The following is a 23,029-nucleotide window of genomic DNA, read 5'->3' on the forward strand; positions in this document are numbered from 1 at the left end:
GTTGTTGGAGATGAACTTGTTCTAATTTAATATGTCAATGTAAGCTGGAGGGGCGGAGCTTCAAAACACAAAGGTGTCAAAGAGGATTCATAGGACTCATGAAAAGAGAATCCGACTCCACTGACACTAAACTACGTCATGTGACGGTGGATGTTGTTGATGCGTCTGTTGTGGTGAAACTACACATTTCCTAAGATGAACTACGAAAACCACGGCTGCTCCATCAGCATGTTTCAGTGTTTTATGATTCATATGTAACATTAACTCACTTCTGGGTCATATTCATAATCTTATTTTTCTTCAAATTGAATCGTTCGTTCATGTCACGTTAAATATCGCTGCCGCAATGGATTGTGGGTCTATGTCTCCTTTCCTCTCACATAGGAAGCTCCAGTGTACCATATGCTAAAGGAGATAGGAAAGGAAGCATTGAAGCTCCTTTCCTAAACACTTAGAGAATCTGAACATTATCATGGTGCTGAGGAAACACTTAAAGGTTAAAAAAAAACTTCCTGAGCACATTTGACAATTGGAAAGTACTCATGGATTGAGAGACATTCTACTTACTGTAGCGTCGGTGAGCAAACAATGACCGACAGTCTTTAACATGTCAGTAAAATCACAGAACTGATTTATAAACACCTAGAGGGTGAGGGGTGGAGGTGTAAAGTGATGCTGTGTTGATGAATTAGTGTTAGAAGATAAGATCAAATAAAAAGAGCAGATAACGTGTGAACCTCAGACATGACGTCATGCGTCAGTGAAGCCTCCAGCCAATTAGAGCACAGCTGTCATCAGCTGGTTCATAAGAGATGTTCTCATGTCATGTGACATGCAGCAGCGCACAGTCCCACAACATTTCTACCCAGCATGCATTGTTGTGGAACACAGCGAATGACCTAAAGAAGATTAAAAAAGATAAAAACGTGTTCTGTCGTTTATTCCCTTGTTTTAAAGAAGCATCATCACGTTACATCATCAACATTCAGACTAAAAGTTCCACCAGAACCTCTGTGGTTCTGATCCAGTACCTGAAGGCAATGTCAGTTTGTGCAGGACTACATTACCCACAATCCTCTCTGCATGAGTCTGGTCAACACCAGGTCCCAGACAAGAAACAGAAATGAACATCTGACCACAGACAGAAGAATGTTCTCCAATGTTCTCCAGACGTTCTCCTGGATTTTTCAGAATAAGAGCAGTCATCTGTCTTTTATTCTATCTTGAAAACCATTATCCGTTCTGATCCAATTAGCTGTAGTGTTAGCTAATCTAGCTCAACCCCTCCAATTGCTGTCCAATCATCTGCCCCGCCCAATTTAGTAGGTCCAGACTGTCCAATCACAGTGCAGGGGGCGTGTCCAGCAAGGGGGCATGGCTCAGAGACTCCCTCTTGTAGGTCTTGGGAGGGAGTTTGGGGACACTGTGTCGGGGGGGCACAGGGGGGCCGTCCAAGGGGACGAGGGGTGGGGAGGGGAGAGGCATCTTCCTGGAGGCGGGGCTAGGGCTGACAGGGGTGGGCGGAGGGAGGGGGGGTGAGGAGACAGTGGGGGCAGAGCTGATGGAGGGTGAAGAGCTGGTGGTGGAGGGGAAGAAGGCCTGAGGAAGCAAGTCACAGCGGGGGCGACCCTGAGGTGGGGGGAGGAGGTGCAGAGGAGAACTGAGGGGCTCTCGTGGAGGCAGCGAGGGGGGGCTGTCGGGGGGAGACGACGAGGACAACGACGAGGAGTAACGAGGGGGGAGGAGCTTACAGGTGGGCTGACGAGGGGGGACGGCGGGGGGGCTGTCCAACTTTGACATCATCTGGGGGAAGAGGGAGAGAGACAGAGAGAGGGACAGCGAGAGAGAGGGTTAGACAGAGGCAGAGAGAGAGACAGACAGCTGGTCAGTGTGGAGGATGGAGACGAGACCAGCTGACACATGATGGTTCTCCTGAACCTCGTCAGTTAATTGACTCTGACTTTGTGTCTGTAGATACGAGGTGGTCTCAGGTCTGGACAGACCTCCACCTGGGACACACCTTGGAGGGGGAGGACTCAGCAGGCGCTGACTCTGGTCGTCTCCGAGGAGGAACAGGAGGAGGGACAGGAGCGTCTTCTGATCCCCGACTGAAACTCACCATGGAGGAGACGGAAGACGACCCTTAGACCGGAGAGGACACAGGACCTCATTATAACAGACACAACACAATCCAGACTGAACCGCCTCAGACCACACAGGTGACCATCCTGCCAGCACCTGATTGGTTCACAGACTCAGCTTTCACAAAACACTAGACAAACCGTTACTATGGAAACGATGCGCCAGGATGTGGTACACCAACTGGTGAGTTTGATGGTGCAAGATGATCTGATCAGATCATTAGTTAAACTGATCCACAGCAACAGACAGGTGAGTGTTCAGACGGACAGACAGACAGGTGAGTACAGGTACGGAGAGTCAGGAGGGTCATACTAACGTGGGCCATGAGGCAGAGAGAACACAGCAAAGATACTGTCGCAGTCTGTAGAGTGAAAAGAAGAAACACTGTGAGAGACGGAGAAACAAGTTGTGTTGGAGATGAACTTGTTCTGACTTGAGCTGGGGGGGCGGAGCTTAAAAACACACATCAAGTCAGACACATTCTACTTCCTGTCGCGTCAGTGAGCAAACAACAATGGCCAACCTCGTATGAAGACATACAGGGTGAGGGGTGGAGGTGTATGAAGACATACAGGGTGAGGGGTGGAGGTGTATGAACACGTGCAGGGTGAGGGGTGGAGGTGTATGAACACATACAGGGTGAGGGGTGGAGGTGTATGAACACGTACAGGGTGAGGGGTGGAGGTGTATGAACACGTACAGGGTGAGGGGTGGAGATGTATGAACACATTCATGGTGAGGGGTGGAGGTGTATGAAAATGAGTACTCGTGTAAAGTGATGATGTGTAAATAAATAAGTGTCAGAATATTAAATCATCACATTGTCTGTGTTTATACTGAAATACTGAAAAATCAACTTCTGTAAATCCAACACACCTACGGAGAGGAGGAGGAGGAGGAGGAGCAGAGAGGAGGAGGAGGAGCAGCAGGAGGAGGAGCAGAGAGGATAACGAGGAGGAAGAGCAACAGAGAGGAGGAGGAGGAGGAACAGCATTGTGATTGGATGGTGGGCAGGCCTTACTAGAGTGGAAGGGGCTACTGGGACCCTGTGGCGAATCAAAGACGCTGCCTACGTCAGTGGAGCTGGAGGCGGCAGAGGCAGGGGGCGGAGTCAGGGGGGTGCGGGGGGAGTTGGGGGCGGAGACCGCTCCCCCCTCGGCCTCGGTGTCAGGGATGCGGCTATAGCTGATCTTCCTGGGCTCGTTCTGCAGCGGCGTCGGGTGTCGCATGGTGCCGGGCCTGGCCGAGGTGGGACGGATCCCCGGAGACTTCAGAGGAGAGGTGTACTTCTTCACCTGGACACATCACATGATTACCTCTTCTGTTTCACTGTGATTCATAACAAACACTCATGTTTTTATTACTCTTGAGACTCGTCATGTTCCGACTGGGGACGGGTATCTGTGTGGATATGTCACAGGTCTTCCTACTCAAACATTATGTTACCGTGGAGATACTCACAAACCGAGGCAACGATCGGGCGTTCCGAGGTTCAATCTCCAGAGATTTGTTGAACAGATGATCAGCAAAGTCCTTCTCCGACATGTCCTCCATCGGGTTCAGGTTCTCGAAGAACTTCTGCTCAAAACACAGACAGAACAGAGCTCAGCCCCAGTCTGTCGGGTGGTGGACGTGACAGAATGACCTGATCATCAGACCGACCCTGATGTCGTTCTCCCCCCTCAGACAGTACGGCTGGTTCTGGTACTGTTGGATCTCGCCAGTGATTTCAGCCACTTTCCGTCTCTTACTGAAGTTGATCAGGTCTTTGCCGTGTCTCCGCAAGAAGTCAGGGTTTCCCTCCTCTGTCTTCAGGATGTTGGTCAGGTAGATTCCTGGGGAAAACACAGGTTCATTATTCAGATCGTCGTGTTTCAGCCTTGATGAAAAAGTGACAGTGTCTTGGATCGTACCAAAGAAAGGGACACAGGGGGGGTTGATCGAGCGCAGTTTGGCTAAATATTTCTTGTAGTGATCTTCACTCAGCTCATGAGCTTCCTCCAGGATTTTTCTCTGTCGACTCGGGATTTGCTGCAAATACAAACAAAGAACCAGAAAAAAACAACTCATTGATGCAGCTGAATCCTGGAACAGAACTAATGTCTCATTTCAGTCTCGATGATGATCTGAGTTTTGTTCATTAGACTAAAACAGGTGGTGCTGATCAGCTGTTGTTACTGGGGGAGGTGGGACAGAGTTTACTGGAGTGAACAGGTGCAATGTGACATGTGGATCAGGAGGGTATAAACGGAACAAAAACTTCTCTCTGAGGTCACTTTTCAGGGTCACATGATGATCTATCGTTACCTCAAAAGTGTGGTCCAGTCTGTAGACAGGAGAGGAGTTCATGGCGCTGACGACCTCAAGAACGCCGTTGAAGTTGTTGAGTTCCTGAAAAACCTGAAGGATCTCAATGATCCGAGAAACGACAGCCACTCGTTCCTCCAGGTTCTCTGTTTCTACGATACACCTGCAGAGAGAAAAACATGAACATCACTGCTGCTACTGCAGGAAAGGAGGGGGGCTACAGGTGAGTCTACAGGTGAGACTACATGTGAGACCAGACTAAAGGTGAGGCTACAGATGAGACTACAGGTGAGACTAGACTACAGGTGAGACTACAGGTGAGACTAGACTACAGGTGAGACTACAGATGAATGACTACAGGTGAGACCAGACTACAGGTGAGGCTACAGATGAGACTACAGGTGAGACTAAACTACAGGTGAGACTACAGGTGAGACTAGACTACAGGTGAGACTACAGATGAATGACTACAGGTGAGACTAAACTACAGGTGAGACTGCAGGTGAAGGACTACAGGTGAGACCAGACTACAGGTGAGACTAAACTACAGGTGAGACTAAAGGTGAGAGTAGACTACAGGTGAGATTACAGGTGAGACTAAACTACAGGTGAGACTACATGTGAGACCAGACTACAGGTGAGGCTACAGATGAGACTACAGGTGAGACTAAACTACAGGTGAGACTACAGATGAATGACTACAGGTGAGACTAAACTACAGGTGAGACTACAGGTGAAGGACTACAGGTGAGACCAGACTACAGGTGAGACTAAACTACAGGTGAGACTAAAGGTGAGAGTAGACTACAGGTGAGATTACAGGTGAGACTAAACTACAGGTGAGACTACAGGTGAGACTAGACTACAGGTGACATTGGACTACAGGTGAGACTAGACTACAGGTGAGACTACAGATGTAGGACTACAGGTGAGACTAGACTACAGGTGAGATTACAAGTGAGACAAGATTACAGGTGAGACTACAGGTGTGGTGTGTTGAAGTCTTACTTTTCAAACCACAGCGTGAGGTTTGTGGTGTGTCGAATCATCCTCAATAGATTTGGGGAGTGAATCTCTTTGTCCTCTTTGGTCCAGACGCTTCCGACCAGCTCCGACGGCTGCACCGCCCTGCAGGAGGTCACACAGGTGTGAGTGTGACAGGTCAGACAGGTGTGTGTGTGTGTGTGTGTGTGTGTGTGTTACCTGTAGAAGTCGGACTCAAGCAGAGTGAGTTGCCGTGCGATCTCGATGGGATGCAGCGTCATGAGGTCGAACTGCTCGGTGTTTCCTGGTTTACAGATGTGCCACTCGATGGGGGGAGGGGAGTTCTGGAAGGTGATGCTGTGACTGGACAAACTCACTGGCACCTGCTGCTTCTGCTTCTTCCTTTGAATGATCTTAGTGATCGACTCCACCCACTTCCTCATCGCCTTACCTGAAACGCATGACAACATTGACCTGTAATTGCTGAAGTTTGCAGTTTTTCCATACTTTTGGCGTGCTGTCAGATACGGACGAGCACTTCAATATTCACAGAGAACCAATCTACAGTTCTTCACCTGTAGTTGAGGGAACCGGCACAGCAGCGGTTCTAACTCTCTGTGGACGCGTCATATTGTCAAAGTGGAGTTCAGAACAAAAAAGGGTGTGGTTCAACCCATGAGTACTGATTCCTCAAAATGCTTATAAGCATATACTCATAGTGCTGACTAATCTGAGTACTGATTACTCGTAATACTGAGTAGTCATAGTACTAAGTACTGATTACTAAGAACTCATAGCACTGAGAACTGATGTGTTCAGGTGTCCAGGTGGGATTTGTTCAAGGTCAAACCTCTGACTGAGGCAATGAAGTCCTCCAGTCGTCTCAGCAGGTGAAAATCTCTCTCAAAGTCGTAGAAGTGATGCTCCACCCAGTGACGACACACATTCAGCACTCTGTGGAAAGAGGAGGAGTTTATAGAGAGAGGAGGAGCAGGATTAGTCTCATTATCAACAAAACCAAACAGTGGAATAATGTTCTGTGTAGACCACCACTCGGTCCACATCGACCAGTAGGAAGGTCTGAGTAATAATGACAGTCCATTGGGTTCATTATAATTTACCGTGAATGTTGGTTCATAATTTGTTTGTAGGACATTTGTTCATATTTGACGGCATTGATTTAGTGCCAGAGACATATGGTCAGTGACTTTGTTTATCTTTTCTCTCCGTATTGTTATAAAAGCTAATGGGTTTAGTGTAAGTGCAATGTGACTGTTGGACTGTGTAGTTGTCAAAGTAAGAAAACAAAAACCTCCTGGACCAAGAAATGTAGACTAATTGTGTATCTGACAGATCAGGAAACAGGGTTCAGGGATCAGACACGGGATCAGGTCCTGGGTCCTGGTAATCTGTCACCGCCACTGGACTGCAGTTTGAGAGTCCCTCCACCAGGTGTGGTTCTGTACCTGAGCTGGACCGGTTGAACAAACTCTTTGCGGAAGCGTTTGAGTTCAGCACTGAGTGGCTGCTCTCCTCCCTCCACCTGATCCTCATTTGGCTTTGGCTCCGGGATCTCAAACCTGAACACAAGGCAGACCTCAGATCAGTGATTCATTAATATTTCTTTAGTTAATTGTTATGATTCATGTGAAGCTCAGATAAAAACACTGCATCATGCTCTAAATTTTATCTCATACTGTGTATTCAGCCTTCATCCAGTGACATGTAATCTCTAGTGTCTCCACAGATCTATTTGCAAAGATATAACTCAAGGATATAACTGGATGGTATCGTTGGAGGGGCTCGAGGTTAGGGGTTAGAAGGGCCTCTGTTGGAGTGGTTAGAAGGGCCTCTGTTGAAGGGGTAAGGGGTCAGAAGGGTCTCTGTTGTAGTGGTTAGGGGTTAGAGGGGCCACTGTTGGAGGGGTTAGGGGTTAGAAGGGCCTCTGTTGGAAGGGCTCGGGGTTAGGGGTAAGAAGGGCCTCTGTTGGAGTGATTAGGGGTTAGAAGGGCCTCTGTTGGAGGGGCTCAGGGTTAGGGGTTAGAAGGGCCTCTGTTGGAGGGGCTCGGCGTTAGAAGTGCCTCTGTTGGAGGGATTAGGGGACAGAAGGGCCTCTGTTGGAGGGGTTAGGGGTGAGAAGGGCTTCTGTTGTAGTGGTTAGGAATACCTCTGTAGTAAGGGGTTAAGTTTGAGAAGGGCCTCTGTTGGAGGGGTTAAGGTTTAGGAATACCTCTGTTGTAAGGGGTTAAGGGTTAGAAGGGCCTCTGTTGGAGGGGCTCGGGGTTAGTAGAGTTAGGGTTAGGGGGTGATGGGTAGCAGCACCAATAGCAGGTCAAGCTTGATGTTCCGGTCCCTAAGGGGTCGGACAGGTGAGCTCACCTCTCGATGAGCAGGTCCAGCAGCTCCTGAGGTTTACAGAAAGATCTGTAGGTGGTCAGAAATGTTCGGACAAAGTTTGGATCTGGAGGAGGAAACAGAGACAGGAAGCAGACAGACGATCAATAAACACAGACTGCTTGAGACCAGGACAGGGTCAATACAGACCAGGTTCTACAGGGTCAATACAGACTGGTTCAGATCAGTTGTAGAGGGTCAACAGTTTATTCAGTAGCAACGATTTTGTTTGTTTTTTCTTTGACTCTGACATCAAGATGAGCAACACCTGCACAGCACAGACGCAGCTGAGTTACTGTGATTTGATTGGCTGATGAAGATTATGTCATTTACTGTGAAAATACTGAGCGGAAACAAACAATCCGAGGAAACACACACTCCGCCTGTCACCTCCAGCACTGATGACATCATTCGATTCAACACGTCTGAAGAAAATGACACACGAGGAGGACGTTCAGACTGATTGATAAGGTCAGTATTACCCAGGATCCCCGGCTGAGTGACCTTTGAGATGTCTAAGATCTGACATTATCAAATCAATGATCAATATGTGAATGTGAACGGGCTGAATGTGAATTAGTGATGTCACAGCTCACCTGCGTACATGTGGAAGGTGAGTCTCTCGATCAGTTTCAGGACCGTCCCTGCTTTGATGATGGGGATCCCTGACTTAGACTGGACATTCTCTTCAAACACAACGTTCTCCTCAGAGTCCGGCTCTGTGAACCGGTACACCTCCGTCCCCGGCAGCCTCATCTGCTCCTCCTTCTCTTCCTGCAGCATGGCCGAGTCCAGCATGCGCTCTAGCGTGCTGCGGTATTGCAGCGAGATCAGCGCCGCCATCCAGCCGTTCTTCTCCTCGGCAGACTTGGCTGCGAACACCACACTGTTCCCGTCCTTCAGGATGATCTCGAAGGCATGCCGGTACTCGCCTTCCTTGTCGTCCTTGTCATTGATCTGGACTTTCCGCATGAAGAACTTCTCTTTGAGCCGGTACTCTGCTGTGGAGCCCGCGCCGGGAAGCCGCGGCGGGCCGTGGTTGGATTTGCAGCAGATCATCAGTCCGTCAAAGAGGAAGATGTGGCGCTCATGTTTGGCGCCAACGCGCGTCAGAGTGCCTTCCATAATGAACTCATTGCAGCACTGTCCGATGTCCTTCCCCTCCCAGCCGTCGATGTTCTTCTGGATCTCGTTCATCTTCTTGATGGCCAGGTGCTTCCCCTTCATCTGATGGCTGTAGAAACGACACGCCGACTCGCTGCACACCACAGGAGAGGAAGAGGAAGAGGAAGAAGGAGGAGATGAAGGAGAAGGAGGAGAAGAAAGAGTAAAAGAAAGAAGAAGAAGAAGAAGAAGAAGAGAAAGAGTTACTCTTGAAGACTGAGTCGTGGTCTGATCTGGTTTAAGAGACCTGAACCTGGACTCGTCAGGATCTCAAAGACTGTGTTAAAGGACCAGTTCACCACCACAGGTACTTCATTAGTGATGTCATTAACTCACCTGCTGGTCACACCTGAAACACGACGGGTACCGAGATGTCAATCAAACAACCGGATTCACCTCTTAGTGAGTTTTAGTTGGTTATTGATCGATTATTCAGACATTAATAACCTGTTAGTCCGACACGTGATGTGATGGGTTATTAGAAAAGCCACTTCCTGTATGATTCTCTCTCTGTCACACACACACACTCCATTTATTCGTATATCGTCAAATCACAACATACATCGTCTCAAGGCTCATTACATAATGAAGTTGTGACCTTGTGACCTCAATATATTACAGAGAAACATTACGAGCAGCTCTGAAACTGGAGACAAACAACTCTTTTAACAGGAAGAAATATAAAAGAAACCAGAACCAGAACATCTGCTGGGACCGGTTGAGAGAGGAGAGAGACAAGGGAGATCATCGTCATCATCATCACAGTGACATCATCATAAGGAGGAGAGGACGAGAGACCAAGGAGGAGAGGAGAAGAGAAGAGGAGGAGGAGAAGAGCTGAGACGAGAAGAGAAGAGAGGAGGAGGAGAAGAGGAGGGGAGGAGGAAGAAAAGAGGAGAAGAGAGGAGGAGGAGGAGAAGAAGAGAAGAGAGGAAGAGGAGGAGAGGTGAGAGGAGAAAAGGACGGGAGGAGGAAGAAAAGAGGGGAGGAAAAGAGGAGAAGAGGGGAGGAGGAGGAGAGAAGGAGGAAGAGAAGAGAGGAGGAGGAGGAGAGGTGAGAGGAGAAGAGGAGAGTAGGAGGAGAGGTGAGAGGAGGAGGAGGAGAAGAAGAGAAGAGAGGAGGAGAGGTGAGAGGAGGAAGAGGAGAAGAGAGGAGGAGGAAGAGAGGTGAGAGGAGGAGGAGAAGAAGAGAAGAGCGGAGGAGAAAGAAGAGATGAGAGAGGGAAGAGAAGAGAGGAAGAGGAAGAGGAGGAGAGGTGAGAGGAGGAGGAGAAGAAGAGAAGAGCGGAGGAGGAGGAGAGGTGAGAGGAGGAAGAGAAGAGAGGAGGAGGAGGTGTCGTCAGAATCCACTTAAGTCCATTAAAAGAAACTTAGAATCGGCTGAGTGATGAGTTTAAGGACCAGTCAGTATCTGTATTCGTGAAAGAGTCACTGAAGATGATGTCATCACTGATGATGATGTCATCACAGTGAGTCACAATCACACGAGTTAATGACAAACATTGAACACGTCTGTACCTTAATGTCCGCAGTGACAGAAGTAACCACAGGTCGTCTGTCCACACCAAGGAGCACGGAGACTCTGTTAACAGGTTAGCATGCTAACTAGCAGGTTAGCATACTAACATGTATAAAATTACACCAGAAGACAAACGACAAGTCAACAGCTGTTTCAGTCCAGTCTCAAAGCTCTGCTGCCCGAGTGTCCCTGAACGCAGCAGGCCTGACGGAGACGGGTGGAGCATCTGCAGCAGGATGGAACCAGACGACGACGGGTGGAGCAGAGCCTGAACACCACCAGTGAGTCTGCTCCTTCACTCTGAGCCAGTTCAGACCAGTCACTGTTTCACTGCAGCTCGCTAATCAGTTTACAACATAAACCCCTGAGGTATGCTCCAGTTTCACAACAACAGCCAACAACTGCCCCTCCATCTACCTCCAACTGCCCCAACAACTGCCTCGAGACCAGCCAACTGCCCCAACAACCTCCAACAACTGCCTCAACAACAGCGAACTGCCCCAACAACCTCCAAAAACTGCCTCAACACCAGCCAACTGCCCAAACAACAGCCAACATTGCCTCCGACAACTGCCCCAACAACCTCCAACTGCCCCAACAATCTCCAATAACTGCCCCAACAAACTGCCTACAACTGCCCCGACACAAGCCAACAACTGCCCCATCACAGCAATAAACTGACTTAAAATTGACCTTATCTAGCCCCACCCGACAGTATCTACCTCGAACTGACTGTATCTACCCCCACCTGACTGTATTTACCCCCACCTGACTGTATCTACCTCCACCTGACTGTATCTACGAAACAGAACACAGAACAATAAGCAGCCGAGCAGCACCGCCCACATACTGACGCTACTTCCCGCCAACAAAACGCCGACCCCACACACACACACACACACACACACACACACACACACACACACACACACACACACACACACACACACACACACACACACACACACACACACACACACACACACACACACACACACACACACACACACACACACACACACACACACACACACACACACACACAGAGCTGTCCCCTAGCAACAGAGCTACAGCTCCTCTGATCTACCGACCCTTTGTTGCTTGGGACTGAAGGACGCAATTGTCGGCTGCCTTCAAAGACGCCGAGCACATGGTTGTGTCTGAAGGAGGCGGAGCCTATATTGAGACATCATGAGCGTGTGAATAAAGATGGACGACATGAAGCCAAGATGTTTGTTCATGTTTCTGATTCACTTTGATGATAAGTTTCATCAAATTTGATAAAAACGGGCGAAGACGTCATGATTGATACAGTTGCTGATGGTCTTTATACACAGTCGCTGATCATCTTTATATACAGTCACTGATCGTGTTTATGTACAGTCAGTGATCGTCCTTATATACAGTCAGTGATCGTCCTTATATACAGTCAGTGATCGTCTTTATACACAGTCACTGATCGTCTTTATATACAGTCACTGATCGTGTTTATTTACAGTCAGTGATCGTCTTTATATAGTGGCAGATCGTCTTTATATACAGTCAGTGATCATCTTTATATACAGTCTCTGATCGTCTTCATAAACAGGCTCTAATCGTCTTTCCACCTCATGCTGAAGGTGGAGGTGTAGACAGGAGGGTGTATACAGGAGGGTGGAGCCTCCTGACAGGTGAGCAGGTGACGTACCTGAGCCTCCTCTTGGCGAGACTCCTGGAGCAGATCCTCTCCATGCTGCTCTGCAGGTTGAGCAGGGCTGTGATGGCCTGTTTCAAACATTCCTTATCCTCCTCATCCTCACTCTTATCCTCCAGTTGCTATGGAAACATGGGAACTGTAGTTTAATATCTTACCTTTGTACACCTGAGTGTTAATGAGGTGATTCTGGTGTGTTTCCTGTTTGGTACAGGTGTGTTACAGGTGTGATGTCTCACCTTGAGGATCTCAAACAGGTGCAGACAGTGGTAAACAGGTGTGAGCAGCAGTCTGGGCAGAACATACTGAACAGCCTCTTTAAAACCTTCACAGATGGACTGAAGACAGACAGAAGCTTCAACTTCATCATCATCAACACCGTGTATACAATCTGTAATATTAATACTACAACACCCATGAGCCTCAACTGCTGAATGTCTGATCAAGTTAAGACAGTGAAGAATAGTTTGTTAATCCAAACTGTATCTTTGGACTCCTACTGCACAACTATGTCAGAGTCAAGGGACGGGGCTTACTTGCAGGTGAAAGGCGGCTCCAGGTTTGGACACCTGACTGAGGAAGTGTTCATGGAAACCAGAACGAAGGATGTCCTGAGTGTACGTCTCATAGGGGTCAAAGGCCAATTCCTGTCATTCAAATCCCATATTAGACAGAAGCATACACCGGAACACGTGTGCCCGGGGGCAGGTGCACCCGGGGAGAGCTGTGCCCGGTGACAGGTGTACAGACCTCAGCCAGGTCCTCGAAGCAGCTTCCCACCAGAGGATGAGGACTTCCATCATCGGTCATCTCCACCGTGTCCTCGATCAGACCCAGCAGCTTCACTGTCACCTCGTGTATATCTACGATCCGACTGAAGATACTGTCCACGTCCTGACACACACACAGATCAATCACAAAGCAGAGGATCAATCAGTCTGATCAGAAGACCAATCAGCCTGATCAGAAGGGGGTTACCTACGTGCTGGGAGAACAGCATGGGGCTGGAGGTGAACGGTTCTCTGAACACCTTGATCAGAAGCTCCAGTTGTCTCAGGTATTGACGACCATCAGACATGAAGCTTCTCACCAGCTCGTAGTAACTCTGCTCCTCATTGGCTGAGGGCTCCTCGTCCATCAGAGGGAAACCGCTGATGTCCTCCTCGTCCTGATGGAACATGTCCATCAACACCTGACAGACAGACAGATGGGTGAGACAGACAGACAGAGGAACAGGTGAGACAGACAAAGAGACAGACAGAGTGACAGACAGAGAGGGAGATGAGTTTGTAGGAAAACACTTAACTATTGACAGAAGGACGGGATCAGTTTTAGTCGTCCTGTATGTATCAGAGTGTGTGTGTGTGTGTGTGTGTGTGTGTGTGTAAAGTGTGTGTGTTACCTTGTCAGCACACATGGCCACAGTGATGTCCTGCTGTGAGATCTCGTAGTGACGGATGTTTCTGACGTAGTTTCCTGCGAGCTTCAGGATGTCTGCAGAGATGTACTCCAACACCGCCACCATGTACACTGACACCTGGTGGTCAATCTTATAGCCTAGCACCTCCTGACAGCAAAGCATCATGGGAAACAGGGTCAGCACAGAACATCATTGTGTGTGTGTGTGTGTGTGTGTGTGTGTGTGTGTGTGTGTGTGTGTGTGTGTGTGTGTGTGTGTGTGTGTGTGTGTGTGTGTGTGAACATAGTGGTGATTGTGCAATCACCTTGAGCAGTGGGTGTATCTTGTCCACAGGAAGGGCCAGTGGGTTCCTCCTCTTCCTCTTCTCGATGGCGGCCTGAGCGTCAGCGATCGCCCACTTATCGATGGGGTGAGGAAAACTCTTCTGAACCCGCTCCTGGGGGAGGGAGGGAGGAGGTGAAGACATGACTGTACATCATCAGTCAGAAACTGATTCTAACACAGACTGTAATAAAATGCCAGGTGTTGTTGTCCACCATACAAGACACGTGTTCTCTGCTCTGATTGGACAGCTGGATTGAGGTCTCGATTGGTCTGTCACTGGCAGAAACAACAGATTCAACTACAGAACCTCATCACTAATATTCCACCTGACACACCTGGTGTCAACATGTGTCCACACTGAGACCTGAGCTCTGACCAGCTCACGTCTCATCCTCTTGTTTTGTCCAAAAGAAGTACAGAAGAAGAAAAAAAAGACGAAGAAAAACAGAAGAAGAAAAGAAGACGAAGAAGAACAGAAGATGATGGCCGCCGTCGGTGTGTTTCCATCTTGTCTATTGTTTTCGTCTTTAGTCCACAGACGTCCTGAATAACTGACAACTGAGGAGCTGACTGGCTGACTGGTTAACTGCTGCTAGCTGCTGCTCACGGCTGCTAACGGCAGCTAACTGCTGCTAACTGCTGCTAACAGTCACATGATTGTCACTGTCGTATGTGGGTCCACAACACAACATGGACTGTCTAATTGTAATCTGATTGTAATCTTATTACCTGAGACACATGTTAACGTCAGCTGTGTGTTCAGGGTTAGTGTCAGACACTACCACCTGCAGGTCTCATAAGCTGACACTACACGTCACCAAACAACAACACAGCACACACACTTGATCTGAGGCGGAGGAGCAGTGAGGGGTCAGAGGTCAGGGGTCAGAGGTCAGGGGTAGGGGTCAGTGTGGTAAAACACAGAGAGCACCTCGTTATCTCACTGCAGCCTCCATCACCTGAAGAAACAAACAGGACCAATCAGATTCCAGCCTCACAGTGGTGTCACAGTGATGTCATCAGGAACAGGTTAGAGCAGAAAATCATTTATTTAAACAAACATGTTTCCATTACGACCTTGAATTGTCATTTTTCTCACTGTTAAAATCGTAGAACGAGAAGTCGGACAATAAAAGGAGGCAGATTCTCTTCACCAGCTGCTATTGGTCAAACTAAAGATACACTCAGTGTCAGAGCGATGCTGAGATTAAAAACTGGACGATGACCTCAACTGGGTTATTCAAAATAATGCTCTGATGTTCAGGCATCAGTGTCTCACACTTTCCATCACCCTCCAGCTGCTTCTTTTAGCCCCGCCTCCAGATAAACTCCAGTCTGCTCTGATTGACAACCACAGGCTCCACAGATACACACCAACCCTTTTTGTCGCCGCTGCTTCAGAATTGTAAATGAAATCTCATGAAGTCGTAATTACACGACTGCGAGGGCTTTTATTTTGGCACGAAAAGAAACAACGACGGTGCACTGTAGTAGAAGAGGGACACGCCCCTGAGTGAAACAGTCAGAAGTCTGAACTGAATGTTGATGGAGAAGTGGATAGTGAAGATCTAGGGGGAGGTTCTCTGTCAGGAAACTGTACGAGTGATGTAAAGATGAAATCAGGAAGATAAAATACATTGAATTTAATTCTGTAAGAAATGAACAGGATAATGACTTTCATCTGAATCTCAGGACAAAATATCTTGTATATAATTTATTGAAATGTGTGTAAAAGTATTTATTTTTATTTACAGTATTATGTCACATTAAGTTCACATTCAGTGTTAAAAAGACAGTTCAATAAAAACATGGTGTTTCCAAAGTCCATGAGTCATCGTTTTAAATAATCATGATTATTGCCATAATCGAGCAGCCCCTGACATCAGATTGAGAGTGTGTATGTGCAGTGACCTCACCTCAACGTCCTGTACACTTCGGGGTTGAGCCTGACACAACATACTGAGTAGAAGCAGGATCAGCTCTTCGATGTACTGCAGCGCCTCCTGCTGGGACACCAGGTTAGGATGCACCTGGTTCAGTACCTGCAAAAAAAAACCAACACACACACACACACACACACACACACACACACACACACACACACACACACACACACACACACACACACACACACACACACACACACACACACACACACACACACACACACACACACACACACACACACACACACACACACACACACACACACACACACACACACACACACACACACACACACACACACACTTGATTGAGAGATGAACATGGTCTGGGACTGGGACTAGAGTGGACTGGGACTGGAGTGGACTGGACTGGACTGTAGTGGACTGGACTGGACTGTAGTGGAGTGGACTGGACTGGACTGGACTGTAGTGGAGTGGACTGTAGTGGAGTGGACTGGACTGTAGTGGAGTGGACTGTAGTGGACTGGACTGGACTATAGTGGAATGGACTGGACTGGACTAGAGTGGACTGGACTGTAGTGGAGTGGACTGGAGTGGAGTGGACTGGACTGTAGTGGAGTGGACTGTAGTGGACTGGACTGGACTATAGTGGAATGGACTGGACTGGACTAGAGTGGACTGGACTGTAGTGGAGTGGACTGGACTGTAGTGGAGTGGACTGTAGTGGACTGGACTGGACTATAGTGGAATGGACTGGACTGGACTAGAGTGGACTGGACTGTAGTGGAGTGGACTGGAGTGGAGTGGACTGACTGGGACTGTGTGACTGGGATGTTCACAGTTTAGGGTTTGTTATTGTTTAAATTCAGTTAGAATTTTTTCACCACATTTACAGTTAAACTTGTGAACCTGTGACATTTAACTGTTAAAATATGATACTAATGTTAGTTTGTTGTGTGCCTATCGTGAGTCTGTAGTGTGACTGTAGTGAGTCTGTAGTGTGTCTGTAGTGCCTGTATCACTTTGAGATTGCTTTTAGAAATGAAAAGTGCTCTATAAATAAAATTGATTATTATTATTATTATTGTGTGTCGGTAGTGTGTGTTTGTGTAGTTTCTGTAGTGTGTCGGTAGTGTGTGTAGTTTCTGTAGTGTGTGTGTGTGTGTGTGTGTAGTGTGTCTGTAGTGTGTGTAGTTTCTGTAGTGTGTGTGTGTGTGTGTGTGTAGTGTGTCAGTAGTGTCTGTAGTGTGTGTGTAGTGTGTCAGTAGTGTGTGTGTAGTGTCTGTAGTGTGTCGGTAGTGTGTCTGTGTCAGTAGTGTGTGTGTGTGTGTGTGTGTGTCAGTAGTGTGTCTGTAGTGATTGTAGTGTGTTGGTAGTGTGTGTGTGTGTGTGTGTATCAGTAATGTGTCTGTAGTGTCTGTAGTGTGTCGGTAGTGTGTCGGTAGTGTGTGTAGTGTCTGTAGTGTGTCGGTAGTGTGTGTGTCAGTAGTGTCTTTAGTGTGTGTGTGTGTGTGTGTAGTGTGTCTGTAGTGTGTGTGTGTGTGTGTGTAGTGTGTCAGTAGTGTCTGTAGTGTGTGTGTAGTGTGTCAGTAGTGTGTGTGTAGTGTCTGTAGTGTGTCGGTAGTGTGTCTGTGTCAGTAGTGTGTGTGTGTGTGTGTCAGTAGTGTGTCTGTAGTGATTGTAGTGTGTCGGTAGTGTGTCTGTGTCAGTAGTGTGTGTGTGTGTGTGTGTGTCAGTAGTGTGTCTGTAGTGATTGTAGTGTGTCTGTAGTGTGTGTGTGTGCGTGTAGTGTGTCAGTAGTGTCTGTAGTGTGTGTGTAGTGTGTCAGTAGTGTGTGTGTAGTGTCTGTAGTGTGTCGGTAGTGTGTCTGTGTCAGTAGTGTGTGTGTGTGTGTGTGTGTCAGTAGTGTGTCTGTAGTGATTGTAGTGTGTCGGTAGTGTGTGTGTGTGTGTGTGTGTGTGTGTGTATCAGTAATGTGTCTGTAGTGTCTGTAGTGTGTCGGTAGTGTCTCGGTAGTGTGTGTAGTGTCTGTAGTGTGTCGGTAGTGTGTGTGTCAGTAGTGTCTTTAGTGTGTGTGTATGTGTGTCAGTAGTGTCTTTAGTGTGTGTGTGTGTGTGTGTGTGTGTGTGTGTGTGTCGGTAGTGTCTGTGTCAGTAGTGTCTGTAGTGTGTCGGTAGTGTGTGTGTCAGTAGTGTCTTTAGTGTGTGTGTGTGTGTCAGTAGTGTCTTTAGTGTGAGTGTGTGTGTGTGTGTGTGTGTGTGTGTGTGTGTGTGTGTGTGTGTCGGTAGTGTCTGTGTCAGTAGTGTCTGTAGTGTGTCTGTAGTGTGTGTGTGTCGGTAGTGTCTGTAGTGTGTGTGTGTGTGTGTGTGTCTGTAGTGTGTGTGTGTGTGTGTGTGTCTGTAGTGTGTGTGTCTGTAGTGTGTGTGTCAGTGGTGTCAGTAGTGTGTATGTAGTGTGTGTGTCGGTAGTGTCTGTAGTGTGTGTGTCAATAGTGTGTCTGTAGTGTGTCAGTAGTGTGTCGGTAGTGTTTGTGTCGGTAGTGTGTGTCAGTAGTGTCTGTAGTGTGTGTGTGTCGGTATTGTCTGTGGTGTGTCTGTAGTGTTTGTGTAGGTTGTGTGAGTGTCAGTAGTGTCTGTGTGTGTGTGTGTGTGTGTGTGTGTGTGTGTGTGTGTGTGTCGGTAGTGTCTGTAGTCAGTACCTTCTCCAGTGACGGCACCAGGAGGCCTCTCCATTTCGGAGCGTTGTCCTCACAGAAGAAATCGTACTGCAGCTGCGCCGCCTGCATGTTTTCCGCTGATGCCGCTGCTGCGACGTGTGCGGGGTCTTAGCGCCGCAGCCCGACCGACACGCACGGTTCACCGGTTTACATGGACGCTGTGCGGGTCTGTGTGGGTCGTGCGGGGCGGAAGAAGCGGGGAGCGGGGCCGGCCTGTTCCTCCAGAGCAGCTGCCGTCACTGCGACCATCGTCGGCCACTGTACGCAGAGTTAGCTGCGGCCAGATGTTCCGCAGCTAACCGTTAGCTCCACAGCAGGCGGCCAACTGTAGGGTGTAGTTCCGTTTACCGGAACGACAGCATGGTGGCCGTTAACCGTCCCGTACCAACAGTACCGGGACTCGTAGTGACGGTTGGCGGGCGCTGCTGGACGGGGACGTTAGCCTGTTAGCATGTAGCCCGCCTGCCGAGGTTAGCGGCAGAACGGATCCATCCGCGGCGGTCCTCGGTGTCTCTTGAGCGGACAGACGGTTACCGGGTTGACTTGTGAACCAGCGAGCTGCTCGGTGCTATCCGCGGCCCCCCGTCCCCTGCTCTGGCTCTGTCCACCGGACCCTCTCTGACAGCAGCCCTGGCCACTGATAGCGGGCAGTCACCGAGCAAACGGCCGGTCCCGGTGGGTGACGGTCGGTTGTTGTGACGCCTGAGTGTGGTGCGGTGTCTGTGGAGCGACTGGGCATGCGCAGTACGCAGACACTGACGTACATAGGCAGTGCTCGTGAGTGGGCGTGGCGACATGACACAGCGCGTCTGCTGCCTCCAGCGGCCACCGGCGGTACTGCGACTAAACGGCAGCTCCAGACCACATGAAGCAGGGTGGTTGGTTACCATGGTAACGTCAGGTTTAGTTTTATGAAGCCGCTTCACTTGTAACCAGGGTAAATTACCTGGTTACTGATACTGAACCTCTAACCTGTTCCTGATAACTGATGAAACTACTGACCAATCAGATCAGTGGAAAACCAGCGACATTGTTCTACAGGATCCCGACGGGGACAAAAGAGAGAAATATTAAAGATTAATAGATATTTTTCTTTTCATGTGTCTCTGATTTTAAAACACAGACTCATTAATATTAAAGCTTCATCTGGTTCACTGCAGCTCGAACCTGGACCCTGGACCACAGCCTCACAACACCAATTCAACAGACTACAAATCATCCAGAACAAGGCAACACACATGGCACACAGACTCCCACAGTACATCAGCACCGACTACATCCACAGAATGTCTGGACTCAAAACAATACAAGAAAGAAACCTCATCCTCACAGAAAAATACATCCATAGAGCCATTCACAACCCAGCAATGACACAGCTAATCCACGAATTACAATGGGCCACCGGACACCCCTCTCCATAATCCTTCAAAAACAAACCACCGTAACCTCCAACAGTAACCCATAGCTACACTTACGGTCAATTTACCCATCCCATCTACACTCCACACACCCCGTACAGGCATCATTCTTCCTATACATTGTTTTATTTTACATTATTTATTTATTTTCTTACTGTGATCTTAATACCACAACTGCCAGCCACCTCCAGACACACATACACACACCATTAGTCTATGCCCAGTTATGTTGGCTTATTCTGTTCTATTTTATTTATTTATTTATTTACTTTTTTGCTTTAATCCATGTGTGTATGTGCCTGTGTGTGTGTGCATGAGTGTGCATGTGTGTGGATATATATCTTCTTCATTTTCTTCTTTCTCTTTTATATTTTCTTTTCTCTTCTTTCTCTTTTATATTTTATATTTTATCTACTTATTTTTTTAATCAATTAATTGTTTAAGACCCAAAGGGGAAAAAAAACAAAAAACAAAGAACAACAATTTAAAACAATTTAAAAAAAATACAAAAATACAAAATAAGTATTTTGTAATATGTAATAATTGAAAAGTTCTGGTCACATGTTATATCCAAGCCTCCCCGTGGGCTCCTCCTCCATCTCCTCCCCAAAGCATTCTTAATGGATAGAAAAGGGCACAAGCCCTGAGCTATCCTCCAAGCCCAAGACTATACTACTACTACTGCAGCACGAACAACACTAGACTGTGACCATCAATAGATACTTTATGTTTTATTAGAACTATGATTCTCACACTGATCAATATTCCTCATGATGATCAATGAACAGTTCAGTGTAACTGATGACATCACACATTAACAGTCTGACATCACTTCATCAGTTTGATCATTGTCAGACAAAAGACTCACATATTCTCTCAACAGTAACTTGATCACTTCCTGTTTATTTATGGGCCATTATCAGACTGACTGTAAATATCAAACTGATCAGATTCTTTGCACGTCACTTTTTTACATGTTGCTGTAACTGAACCGACCTGTCAGTGTTTTTTTCTCATATCACACGAAGAACTTTATTTATGAACGATGTCCAATTGTCAAATGTGCTTAGGAAGTTTCCTAAATCTTGAAATGAACCGTTCGTGTTTCCTCAGCACCTGATAATGTTCAGATTCTCTAAGTGCTTAGGAAAGGTGTCGTGATACGTTCAGGGTCAGGACCGTGATAGGTTCAGGTACAGTCATGCTGGGTTAGGGTTTACATTCGTTTATAGGTTTGTTGTCTATGTATAAGTTCTGCAAAGTTAAAAAGCCTTCAGTCAGAGGTAAAGGGAGAAAACGCCTCGTCAGATGTCCGTCCGATACTGTGTATACTGAGTGTCTAAGGCATGGGTAGGGTAGATATGTTTAGATAGGGTAGGGTATGATGGGGTATCAGATAGGGTAGGGTTAAGGTAGATTTGTGTAGATAGGGTTGGGTAGATATGTGTAGATAGGGTTAGGGTAGGGTAAGGGTTAGCTAAACCTCAATCAACATTAGGGTTTGATCGATACTCGAACAACGACAAGAGTAAAGTTTATTTGACTTCAAACAGTTGTCTAATACTATCAATCAGTCAATAGATCAATTCATCAATCAGTCATGAAAACAAGTTGAGCTGCAGTTTGTTAGAAGAAAAGAAATTCTGATGTTTCTATTATTTATTTACAGAAGAACATCAGGACGTCAACATCGACTGAAGAGATGCTGTCAGCGTCCAGCAGGGGGCAGCAGGGTAATGATGGGGTATCTGAGGGTATGAGGGGTTATCAGAGGGTATGATGGGGTATCAGAGGGTCTGTTAGGGTATCTGAGGGTATGAGGGGGTATCAGAGGGCATGATGGGGTATCTGAGTGTATGAGGGGGGTATCAAAGGGTATAGGGGGTATCAGGGGGTATCTGAAGGTATGATGGGGTATCTGAGTATGAGGGGCAAACAGAGGGTATGAGGGCTATCTGAGGGTATGAGGGGGTATCAGAGGGTATAATGGGGTATCAAAGGGTATGAGGGGGTATCAGAGGGTATCTGAGGGTATGAAGGGGTATCTGAAGGTATGATGGGGTATGTGAGAGTATGAGGGGCGATCAGAGGGTATGAGGGGCTATCAGAGGGTATAATGGGTATCTGAGGGTATGAGGGGCTATCAGGGGGTATGATGGGGTATCTGAGGGTATGAGGGGGTTTCTGAGGTCCTGACAGTTGTAATCCAGGAGGCAGCTCTGGCCTCAGACCAGTCCACTGGTAAATCCAGTTGTTAATTGAGTCCAGATGTTCTGTTGTTCTACATCACATGTTGAGTCTGTACATGAGTCACATGGTTATGTTTCTACAGCTGATTGTTCTGAGGAGGAGGATGGAACAAAGCTGTGAATGATTGGTTCATATCTGGTCTCCATGACGACCAGTGTCTGATTTTCAGAAGAGTCCAGATGTGACTTCAGAGATTAAATGATCCACAGATTAATCACAGATTCAACAATATTCAACCAGAAGGTCACAAGTGACTCTTTACAACCAGTCACTGGAAAGTCTGAATAATAATCCAGACATGAAAATGTTGCAGGTCATATAATAATATATAATATAATACACATACAGTGTGTATGTGTGTGTGTGTTAATAAACAGACAGTACATTGTCCACATCATAAACACCACAGTGTGTTACATTCAGCAGGAGGCCGACGCCCACAGTCCACAATGGTTTGATACACCGGCCACTGGCCACCATCCATCATCCCCTCCTCCTGCTCCTCCTCTTCCTCCTTCTGCTCCTCCTCCTCTTCCTCCTCCTGCTCCTCCTACTCCTCCTCTTCCTCCTCCTCCTTCTGCTCCTCCTCTTCTTCCTCCTCTTCCTCCTCCTGCTCCTCCTCCTGCTCAGAGTGATTGACAGCTGGTGTTTCAGACGGAGGACTCACGGGCGGTTTTGGACCGCAGGGCTCCGGCCCGGCTCAGGAAAGGGAAAGTGGTACCGAGGCAGCCGGAGGCAACGATCAGACCCAGACTTGCCCAGGCGCAGCAGATGGACCAGCCGTACCCGTGG

The 23,029-nt window shown here is 47.7% G+C and overlaps 2 protein-coding genes across 4 annotated transcripts in view; both read right to left on the bottom strand.

Moving 5' to 3' along the window:
- Window positions 1–919: 919 nt before the first annotated feature.
- Window positions 920–19,302, bottom strand: LOC118312651 (son of sevenless homolog 1). Of its 2 annotated transcripts, XM_035637434.2 has the most exons (23): window positions 18,552–19,302; window positions 15,863–15,988; window positions 13,927–14,058; window positions 13,605–13,769; window positions 13,185–13,394; window positions 12,953–13,096; window positions 12,739–12,849; window positions 12,442–12,540; window positions 12,197–12,324; window positions 8,424–9,085; window positions 7,813–7,894; window positions 6,900–7,013; window positions 6,284–6,387; window positions 5,653–5,884; window positions 5,458–5,577; window positions 4,450–4,612; window positions 4,056–4,173; window positions 3,805–3,977; window positions 3,604–3,720; window positions 3,164–3,437; window positions 2,459–2,503; window positions 2,021–2,142; window positions 920–1,803 (listed from the first exon to the last, which is right to left on the bottom strand). In XM_035637434.2, exons 1-23 carry the CDS (start codon window positions 18,636–18,638, stop codon window positions 1,342–1,344), a joined length of 3,990 nt encoding a protein of 1,329 aa, XP_035493327.1. In that variant the 5' UTR covers window positions 18,639–19,302; the 3' UTR covers window positions 920–1,341. The 2 variants fall into 2 exon arrangements, with proteins under 2 accessions (XP_035493327.1, XP_035493328.1); XM_035637435.2 differs by lacking the exon at window positions 2,459–2,503 and having other exon boundaries at window positions 18,552–19,301.
- A 1,403-nt stretch (window positions 19,303–20,705) lies between these two features.
- The window catches only part of tmem178a (transmembrane protein 178a), a 6,245-nt gene continuing 3,921 nt past the window's right edge, over window positions 20,706–23,029 (bottom strand). For both annotated transcript variants that reach the window (XM_035638296.2, XM_035638295.2), the window contains one exon: window positions 20,706–23,029. This exon is cut by the window's right edge and continues 100 nt beyond it. In XM_035638296.2, the coding sequence (XP_035494189.1) occupies window positions 22,888–23,029 (142 nt within the window). In that variant the 3' untranslated portion in view covers window positions 20,706–22,887.

The sequence above is a fragment of the Scophthalmus maximus genome, chromosome 8, assembly GCF_022379125.1.
Source record: "Scophthalmus maximus strain ysfricsl-2021 chromosome 8, ASM2237912v1, whole genome shotgun sequence".
Taxonomy (NCBI): Eukaryota; Metazoa; Chordata; class Actinopteri; order Pleuronectiformes; family Scophthalmidae; genus Scophthalmus; species Scophthalmus maximus.

What these genes read in the sequence shown, in the direction of transcription:
- LOC118312651 (XM_035637434.2), bottom strand. Translation starts at nt 18,638, where the DNA reads ATGCAGGCGGCGCAGCTGCAGTACGATTTCTTCTGTGAGGACAACGCT. An exon ending in CACCTTCCACATGTACGCAG is followed by an intron (nt 7,895 to 8,423) that starts GTGAGCTGTGAC and finishes TTCCTCCTCCAG; the next exon opens with ATCCAAACTTTGTCCGAACA. An exon ending in CAGTAGCCCCTTCCACTCTA is followed by an intron (nt 2,504 to 3,163) that starts GTAAGGCCTGCC and finishes TTCACTCTACAG; the next exon opens with ACTGCGACAGTATCTTTGCT.